The sequence below is a fragment of the Cyrtonyx montezumae genome, unplaced genomic scaffold, assembly GCF_038088225.1.
Source record: "Cyrtonyx montezumae isolate F1298 unplaced genomic scaffold, pur_monq_1.0 scaffold_8, whole genome shotgun sequence".
In the NCBI taxonomy this organism is placed as follows: domain Eukaryota; kingdom Metazoa; phylum Chordata; class Aves; order Galliformes; family Odontophoridae; genus Cyrtonyx; species Cyrtonyx montezumae.
The window spans coordinates 44048387-44058653 of record NW_027072089.1 but is presented as its reverse complement, the minus strand read 5'-3'; the positions used below and the strand labels follow the sequence as shown (position 1 = coordinate 44058653).

Genomic DNA, 10267 nt, shown 5'->3' with positions numbered 1-10267 from the left:
GGGATGCGGTGCGTTCGCTCGGAAGTGCCGAGTTGGGCGGAGTGGTTGGGGAGCGTATGGGATGCTGCAGGAGGGAGCCCCGGGCTCCGGGCCGCCTCAGGACCCGCAGCGGTAGCGGTGCCAGCCCGGCGGGCCACGTGCCGCGCACCGCGGGCACAGACTCCACCCCCCCCGGCTCCCGCCCGCCCCCACGCATCCAGGAAGGGAAGAAGAGGAGGAGGAGGAGGAGGGAAAGGGGGAGGGAAAAAAAAAAAAGCAGAAAAAAAAAAAACACACCGAGAGAGGTTGAAAGGAGGGAGCTCGCGGAGACCCACCCTTCTCCCTCCTCCTCCAGGCTGCTGGCCGGGCTTTTGTTTTCCTCCAGCTCCCCGTTTCCCACACGTGATTGCCGTGTTGTTGCTGCACCCATAAATAGGGGCAGGGCGGGCGGCGGGGGCTCGGTACGGCGCGGTCGGGCGGAGGGCAACCCCGCCGCGCTCCCATCCATGCAGCCCGACGGGGCGGCGGCTTCCCCGACGGCACCCATGCCCCGCCGCCCGCCGGCCTGAACGGCGGCAGAGAGACAGGCGGCCAGCGGGAGGGAAGGGGGCCGACAATGGCGGCGTCCGCCGCCAGCCCGGGCAGCCCCGCGGCCGCCGGGCCCCTGCCGCCGCCGCCGGCGGAGTCGTGCCCCAGGAAGGGGCCGCCGCGCGGGGACCCCCGGCGCAGGCAGGCCGCGCTCTCCTTCCTCACCAGCATCTCCCTCGACGGGCGGCCCCCTCCGCCGGGCGCCGACGGCCCCGCCGCCAGGCCCCGCCAGGCCCCGCCGCCGCGGCTCGGCAGCCCCCCGGCAGCCCCCGCCGACCCGCCCCGGCCCCGCGAGGAGGAGGACGAGGACGAGGAGGAGGACGCCTTCGCCGCCGTGCAGGTGCCGGCCGCCGCCTTCCTGGGCGCCGCGGGAACGGCGGGGAGCCGCGGCCGCCTCAACTCCTTCACGGCCGGGGTGCTGCCCGCTCCGTTCGGCCGCGCCAGCCCCCAGGGCCCCGGCGGCGGCTGCTGCGAGCTGGGGCAGCCCGGCCCCGCCGCCGCCTTCGAGCTGCAGCGATCCCGGTAAGCGGCGCCGGGGGGAGAGGCGGAGGGGGAGGGACGGGCGCGGGGCCGGGCAGGTGCCGAGCCCCGGCCGCGGCCGTGCGGGGTCGGGGCGGGCCGCCCTTCGGCAGCCGGCTCTAGGTGCGCCCCGTGGGCTGTTGCTTGCTTTGCCTCGCGGCGAGCTCGTCCCGACCGCGTGGAAAGCGGAGACTTTGTGCTGAGGAGCCGCGTGGAAGTGTGCGAATACGTTATGGACCCATTGCTCGGCGGGTGCAAAGTGAGCTGCTTTCGCTTCTCCGGCAGCGCACTCGGGTATCCGAGGCTGGAGGGGAGGGGGGACCGCGCTCCGAGCCCGCGTCGGCTGCCGCTCCCACGTTCTCCATTCGCCACACTCCCTCTTTGCTTCTCCCTTGGACACATAGGTACGCTTTGAGTCACATGCTGTTATTGCAAGGGCTCATAAGGATAATTAAGCGTTGATTGCTGCGGGAAAATCGCTGTCAGAACCAACTGGCTTGGAGAAATCGGAGGTGTTCTAGAGGCAGTTGTTTCAGCCGTGTGCCTTGTTTCTCACCCTCCGTCTGGGTGTACTGGTGGCTTTCTGGAGCTGCCCCCCATCTGCTAGCCCTGCTTTCCAGCCCATAGCCTGCTGCTGGGCTACAGGCTGTCCTCTCTCTCTGCCACACGTCTGAGTGTTTCCTGCAGTTTCAGCTCCCGAGCATCTTCCTTGCTTCCCCTTGCACCCATGCGTCCTCGCAGTCCTGGAGTGATGCTTAGTCCCACCTGCATCACTTTTTCCTCAACCTCTTGTTATTTTGCCATGCCCCTGCTTGTCACCTGCTGAGTTCCTCCTTCTACAACTCTGCTTTTCATAGTTACAGAGTGGTAATGCTGCTCTTATCTGCAGACCCGGGATCCAAAGCCCGTGGCTGTGCTGATGGCCGTGATACTGCATGTGTGCAGGCTGGGATAGGCCTCAGCCCGCATTTAACAGATTTGTTTCTGTTCTGAAACGTGTGTGTATTAAGCAGCAGAAGGGGACAGTTGAAGGGGGTGGGATGTTTGCTCCTTATCTCAATGAAGTGCTGCTGTACAGACCCCCGTGGCTGGATGAACTCAGCGCTACACAAAGGTAAACCACAGGCATGCACATGTCTGGCACCAGCACCAAAGCAGGTGCTCACACAGTCTGTGCTGCCCTGCAGGAGGCACGAGTAGGTGGCAGGAGCCTGGCGTGGCAGCGACTGCCCACAGCCAGCCGTGAGAGCGCAGAGCAGCGAACAAGAAAATCAAATTTCTGTAGTTCGTGTGTACGTCTGCTGCCTCTTCTCCCACCCGTTTGATCTCCCTGGAGCAGGCTTGGAAGCAAGTTTGTGTCATTTGACAGAGCAGTGCCTCTGTGCTTAGGCACGAAGAGCCACCTTCTGTTCCCCTGTTGGGCATCGTGTTGTTGTTTTTTATTTAGTTTTCAGAAACCATTGTTGGCGCACTATTGGAGTTTCCTGACTTTTCTGTTTGTGTTAGCAGTTTGTATAATTGCAGGCTGGTTTATGTTTAACAGGGTTATCATTAATGTGGTTTGGGTTTGAGCTCCGTGCATATTCACAAGGCACAAATGTCAAAAGGAGGAACGTGGAGCTGCTCTGAGGCTGGTGTGTAATTACACGAAAGGGAAAAACGCGGGTGCAGGAGCTGGCTTGTTGATGCCTAGGGCTCTTGTCTGGAGCTGAAGAAGTTTGTCTCAGCTAGGTGGTAGAACCTGAGGCCAAGTTGTGCCACGTTTTGTTTGGTGTTGGTTTAATTCATTCAATAGCCTCATCTCAATTAGCAAGGACTTCTTTGGAACAAGATTTCAACAACACTGATTTAAAGTCATTATGGAGTCTGGAGGTTGGGTGATGACCCCGTTCATTTGTTTTTCTTTATGCTTATGATTATTGTTGCCATTGTTTTCTTTGCAAAAAATACCGTTGTTTCCATATGTGAATTTTCCTTTCCTGCTCACAGCTTTTCCCAGTGGCTTGGGTTGTAAGGAAGGAGTGTGGGTTTGCCAAGGAAATGATTCAGTGAGTGGATTTGGAGTTTAAGCAGTGCTTACAGTTGTGTTTGTCTGTGTCACTATATGACAGCAGATGGGAAGGAGAATTTGTGCTCAGAGCATCTGGCCTGGGGAAGGCAACAGAAAGGGATATCTGCTGAGTAATTGTTGGGGGAGGGAGGATTCTGTATGAAAAGATGTTCAAGCTACCACACGTCAAGTGGATTTATCTTCAGAATGTACTGACCTGCAGAATGGATCTCATTTCCTGACTAATCCTGAAATGAATGTATGATTATTAAAGCTTGTAAAGATTCAGTTTGTTTCTACCCATTAGAAATTGCTTGCGCCTTCTACCTCCCATCCCATTCAGCTCTGATGATGCAGAGGGGAGGCAGTTTCCTCACTCAGCTTTCCGTTCACTGCCAGAGTTTTGTTGTGTGTACTCAGACTCACATTGAAGATAAGGAAGCGTTTGGGTATTTAAAATGGCAACGTTCTGGTGTAGTATTCATCTTCCAAAGAGACAGTAAAGAGAGGTGCTGAAGTTGTAGCCTTGCCTGGCTGTTGTGGGGCTTACTGGGTACAGGTGCTGCAAGAAGCTCCCCAGTGAAGATGGACAAAAGAGCTTCTTGGAAACGAGTGTGTTACAGGCGGAGTACTGAAGGAGGAGCAAAACAAAAGCAGAGGGCACTGTCCACCCTCTGGGGTCATGCCAACATCAGGAGTTCGCTTGTGAACTGCTGGAATCGTGTTGGACCTTTTGTCTGCAATTGAAGCTCCGTTATTCACTGAACCCAAAACCCTTCAGCCTGAGTTTTAGAATGATGTAGACAAGAACAGCGTGAAAACAGCGATTTAATGGTCTGAGAAGTGAATGGAAAGTGCACATGCTGAACTAAGTCTTTTCATAGGTGTGTGACCTTGAATATGCTGATCATTGCTGCCTCTAAAGGAGGGGATGCTTTGGTGACTTCAGTCATCCATTCAGGAGGCTAAATGGCTGTCCTGTGCCATGTCAAAGAAAGGGTATTCAAGAGTGGGATTAAGACTCTAATAGTGGCTGTTGGAATGGTTGCATTGGTGTCCTGCTGCGGCCCATTCTCAGCACTGCAGGCCCTGCCCAAGTCTTTGACACTAGGAAAGGACTTGCTGTCCCTGTGTACCTAGGTTGCAGGCTCCTCAGGGGCACTGTGAAGGAAGCACGAAGCCCTGTTTGCTGTCTGAGCTCTGTGTGTGCTGAACGAGGCCAGCCTGGCATTCACATAGACGGGCACCCACCTCTGATCTTTACATTCCTTTAAAAATAAGTTCTTTATTCACAGGGCAGTGAGGTGCTGGTACAGCTGCCCAGAGAAGCTGTGGTGCCCCATCCCTGAAGGTGCTCAGAGCCAGGTTAGTTGGGGCCCTGGGCAGCTGAGCTGCTGGGTGGCAGCCCTGCCCATGGGACTGGGTTTTAAGGCCCCTTCTGTCGCAAGCTATTCTGTGTATTCCCTGTGGTCAGGGCACAGGTTTGATCCTCTCCCTGTGGCTTCCTTAGAACATGTGGAACCACTGTCCTATTTCATATGTTGGTTGAGGGTGACCAGTGCTTCAGAAGTCACTGTGGTACAGCAACAGGAGGATTTGTAAGCGAATAGACAGCATAGCTGCATCTGTTTTGTTTCCTTAATTTGCAGGGCTTTAAACAAAATTCCCAGAATTTTGCTCTGGCGTATTTCAGCTTTTACTATAGTACCCAGCAAGCATCTTCAACCAGTAAGAAAGGTAATATTCATCAGACAAGAAAAAAACCTCTTTGCTGTCAATTCTGAAGAGAAGCTGGGACAGAACGTAGTGTACACAACTACTAGGGCATTAATTAGTCATCTTTATAGACAGAGAGATGCTAAGGCAGAGCTGTCTCTGAAAAGAGTCTCAAAGCTTGACAGGTTTTGAAGTGAAACGATCCTAAAGCCAGCTCAGCTGCTTTCTTTTTATCAGCAAAGCTCCTGATCAGGCAGGCAGGCTGGGCCATTTTAAGTTGCTGCATGCTACTTCTACAAGCATGGTGAAGTGGTGAGGATCAGAAGCATCCACTTGACTCACCAGCCCCCCCAGACCACCACAAGGATGTAGTTCAATGGTTGGTAGGTAGATGGGATCATGTCAGTAGTTGGATGACAGCTTTTTGTATTGCAATTATGTTTTAATTGGTAGCTATTATGACTTTGTGAATTATTCTGGTGGAGGATATAGCTTTGATTGGAGCAGTTGAGAACAACCAAAATGTAAAGGTGATTCAAAATGTTCTGTTTGAAAGGAGGAAAAAGAAAAAAAAAATCTCCAATAATGCAGTTTTGTGGCCTGAGTTCAGAGTACTGAATACCAGGAGTCTATGTAGAGTGTGGAGTTTGCAGTGAGGTGGAGGCAAGAAGCGTGAACAGTGATTCAGAACCAAACTGTGATTTATTTCTTCCTTATTTCAGCTGTTCATTGTCTCTCAGTCAAGTTCAGATATATATACAGATGTAGAGGCTTATCTGTATAGTTTAACCTGAAAATACAGGAGTTTGGTTGTATGTTTTTGGAACTTTTCTGCATTGCAACTTCTGCAGATGCAAACTTGCCCCATGTTAAATATCCGGTTCCATTTGAGCAATGCACATACCTACAGAGTTCACCTCTGGACATACTCTCATACCTCTGAGGACGTAAGCAGTCCTTTCTTGCAAGCAGTTCTGCACACAGGATGGCTGCTGAGGAGCGTGGGGCTGCCACAAGACAGCAGGCATAGCGACGCAGAGCTGGCTGCCTCACTAACCCAACTGATAAACCCTTGTCAGCTTACTGAAACATGTGTGATTGCTTGGAAATGGAAATTGCATCATTTATCATGTATTTCCAGGCCTGCACTTCGCAGAGAAGTGTTTGATTCGTATGAGGGGCTTAGCTAAGTTTTATTTGCTGCAGGAGCAGGGTAAAGAACTCGGCAGATCAGTTAGGAGAGGAAAATTTCACCTCTGCTTGGAGAAAACTTGATGTGCCAGTGAGATGCTTTTGGGAATCTCTCTGGCACGCATCTGAGGGTTTTCTTTTCAGGATGCAGTATGCAGATTTAGAAGAGTATGTATTTAAGGAACTGTGAGGTTCCTCTACAGTGGCTACTGTGTTATATGTGTAGTAACTGCCTTCCTTTCATGAATGCTAAATGTATTTTCTGTATCTAATGATGTGTTTCAGAGTCAACATTACTCTTAGTGGCTACATTTCAAGAGTTTTTGTGGAAGGAAAGCTTTCTGTTATGGAAAGTTAAATTTTCCATTCACTTCTAAACAAAGGCTGGTTTCCCTTCTTGAAGTGTTGATGTGTCTACCTATCTATTTATTAAAAACTGCCCCGTTACCCTGTATATGAATATAAAGGACAATTACATGTTCTTAGTAAGTAGTTGTACTTTTCCCCTGTTATTATAAATGAGGCTAGCAATTTTGCGAAGTTGAGGCTTAGGGAAAGGAAGGCTCTGTCCCCACAATTGAGATGTTTTTTCCCTGTTTGTCTTGGATGGCAAAAAGAGTTATGTTCTGTCTGACCCACAACCCTGCAAACTCTGAAGCATGCTACACTTATGTATGCGTGAGAGTACTCAGTTAAGTCAAGGGTCGGTGCATGAAGTTATGCCTGTAGATAGATCTTTGCTTTATCGTGAACTTTTCTGTATAGTATTGTTGAAATAATAAAAAAAAAGGTAGGTAACTTTTTAACTTTTCAGTGGGACAACTATGGATTGCATTTCGGTGTTCTGACAGGTAATCATGTTGCCAAGGCAAATGTAATTAGGATTTCAAACCTAAATGCTGTCATGGCAAATCAGCTGTAGGAACATCATTTTATAGATAAAAGCATTCAAAAGAAATATAGATCTTCCTGTGAAGGAGAAAAAAAATCCCCTGATTTTTGTATAACAGGAAAAATCTGTAAGGTGACACTATGCTGACTTCTCTCTGCACCGCATCATTCAACTGGAACGAGACTCATGGAACAAATGGGGAAAACAATCCTGCTCTTATCTCTCTTTGGATAGGATGTTGAGGACTAAAAAGTTAGTGCTGATCAGTTTGTAGCCTGTTTCTGGGTATTTTCAGCCATCTGCTTAATTCAGTGTACTTATCCTGGGCCATGTCTGCATGGAGTCCCAGCACAGCACTGAGGAACATGATGCCAATCAGTTCAGTGTTGTTGCTGTCCTTGAAGATGAGTTTGTGCCTCCTGCGGCATTGTCCCTCTGTTGTCTTTTCTCCACGTTGCATCACTTCCTTTCCTGTTTCAGGATGGAAAAAGCTGCTGGAGGTACAGGGTCAGCAAATCTCATGAAGGAAATATATTGTAGGCTTCAGCGTTCCCAGCATCATTTAGTTCTGGTAGGTTTGCTGTGCATGGAAGCGCATGGAGAGGTTCTAACCCTTCAGCAGCATTGGATCACAGAGGTTAAGAAACCAGCAGGGAGACAGGGAAGTGAGAGATCCTGAATTGAGGTGTATTCCTGTCAGACAGGGAGACATGCTGGCACTGAGGCTGGATTTTAATTTCACCATGATGAAAGATTCAGATGTTATTACCATTGCTTTTCTACAGAGCTGACACTTGGAACAGCCTGTTCTCAGCTGCTAGCAGAAGAAGAAATTCCAACCCCGGCATGATTGCGTGCTCTTTGGAGGGTACAAGCAGATCAGCTTTGCCAGCCTGCTTTGGAGGTAGATGTTCTCAGTCTCAGTGCTGGAGGAGGGGAGGGCACAGCTTCACCACCCCAATGACCTAGAGTAGGTTCCTTCAGGAAGGACATGAAAGAACGTCTGGTTTCATCTGAAACATGCCAGGATGGAAAAAAGAGAGCCAAGTGGTGACTCTTGCAAGACCCTTTGCCTCTATGCCTACTTGAACCATGTATATGCATTTGTATGGGCAGTTCAGATCTTGTGCAGTCAGTACCTTCTTTTTCACCTTTGTGTTTTGGGAACCTGTATTTCCTAACCCACTTGGCTCAGCCTGTCTGAAGGATATAGTATAAAGCAGAAGCTTGATATCAGCTGTGATATGAATCATGTCTTGTCTTGAAAACATCTTATTTTAAAAAATTTTTCCTTACCAACTTTATTCTTTGTGTCTTGTCAGTCAGAGCTCTCTGCAGACAGAGAATTTTATTTTCCTGCTGATTTTGCTCTTAACTTAGTACTTGCAGATCCAGCAGAAAAGGAGGCTCACTTCCTCCTTTCTCAGTCAAGTTTTCAATCAGTTCCACCCAGGCAAATGTGGACTGACAGAAGAAATGCACACGTGTCTATAGGAGTGTGCTTGGCTTGTGCAGCATGGGGAGCTGCCCTTGTTAGGCGACAGAACTACATGAAAAAGACAACTCCATTCTGATGCCTGGTACATAGGCAGAATTGAGGAGACGTGGTAGTTAACAAGCAAACTTTGTAGTTTTCCACATCGCTCCAAGTGAATGCTATCATTTCCATAATTAAGCACTGTAAAACATTGGTGTAATTTTTTGGATAAAATGAAGAGAGGAGAAATGCTTTCTGATGTGACAGTGCAAAGGGTGGTTTAATTGGTTTGGAAGGTGAGTTGAGCAGGTTCTGCAGCATGTTCTGTAAGAAGACATGGAAAAGTCACAGGCTGCTATTAATAGTCTCAGAAAAATGTTCTTTAAAACACGATGGAATAATTAATGCTTTCCAAAACAGAGTTAGTGTAACCTCCTGTCTTCAACTCTTATGTATCCTGGGAACCTCTTCAATTTTATAAGGCTGTTGTTTTCCTTAATCAAAACTGTGTTTGAATCCCAAATGGTAGTGCTTGTAGAATGCCATCTTTTCACATAATCTAATATAGAAAGGGTTGCAGATAAGAGTTGGTTACTTAAAAACATGAAGCTATTTACAGAAGAGCACAAAGTACCTTTGTTTTAAGTACCCCCATAGTGACCTTTTTCTGCACTTTGTCTACAAAATCCACACTGCTACGTGCATATAACTTACCTCAAATTAAAATGCTTTTTCACTTCAGGTACTGCAGAAATCATGAGCAGACTTGCAAGTAGCAAGAAGTGTCAGTGGATATTTATTTTAAGGAACAGTCTTCATAATGAATGACTTTGTGCTTCTGTTCGTTTTAAAGAAATTATTATATTAGTTTATTTGTTTGTTAGGTTCCATGTTGATTTAAAGCTATTCAAGTCAAAGATAGTGCTAAAGTATAACAGGGAGCAGAGTTGGAGTAAATGCTTTAAAAACAACAACAAAAAAAAACCCCAAACTAATTGGTATTAATTTGTTAGCACCCCTCAGTAGTCATTTTTAAGGTTAATACTGCAGTAGTACATGTTGCCAGCCTCATGCTTTGTGTTAAGGTTGAATGCATGACATGAATGGAAATGTGTATTTTCTCTCATTGAGTCCTGAGCTCAGAGCATTCATCACCTGGAACGATGTATCCTTGCAGTAGGAGCAGGGAATTTTTATAGTGTGGTGCTGATGCTGTGCTCAAGGCCATACAAAATCCTGTTGCACCTCCATGCTGTTCCCAGCTTCATGTACCATCTCCTGCAGTAGGGCACTTCACGAAGATGTAGGCTATAACTTACTGCACTAGGAAAGAAGGCGAGGGCCAGAGAAGAAGGAACTGGAATGGAAAAGATCTTGTGAACCACTGCATGTTTGCAAATGTTGAGGCATGTGAAAAGGAATGGTCTGAACTGCTCAGGTACAAACGAGAACAGGATTAGGCCTGCCTGTTCTATTGTAGGATCAGGGGTAACGTTTCCAACCTGTCAAGCAATTGCCTATCTTGAATATTGTACTGGATAAATTAACATGATAACAGTGGTTGAGGGTGGCACAATCTTTTGTATAACCAGCAGTTGTCTTGCACTTGTTGCAGTTCTGTTTTGTACAGTCCTCAGGAAGATTTCAACAGAGTCTTGGTTGGTTTTTTTTCTGTGTATGCATGTATCATCTGCATGTGTTAAAAGCATAGCTTTTAAGAAGCCCTTGATCCTCACATACACTTTCCCAAGATAGGGAGTTGGTAATGAGGATCAGACTTTGTTTCTGCAGTGCCTTTTTTCTGGGTTAGATGTGTCTTGTGTTATTGGGGCTGAAGAGAGCAGAGCAGTGGAGC

General features: G+C 48.3%; 1 protein-coding gene across 2 annotated transcripts in view; it reads left to right on the top strand.

Moving 5' to 3' along the window:
* Nucleotides 1–265: 265 nt before the first annotated feature.
* The window catches only part of CABLES1 (Cdk5 and Abl enzyme substrate 1), a 62702-nt gene continuing 52700 nt past the window's right edge, over nucleotides 266–10267 (top strand). For both annotated transcript variants that reach the window (XM_065752615.1, XM_065752614.1), the window contains exon 1: nucleotides 266–1089. In XM_065752615.1, coding sequence (XP_065608687.1) covers nucleotides 596–1089 — 494 coding nt within the window. In that variant the 5' untranslated portion in view covers nucleotides 266–595. The remainder of the gene's footprint in view (nucleotides 1090–10267) is intronic.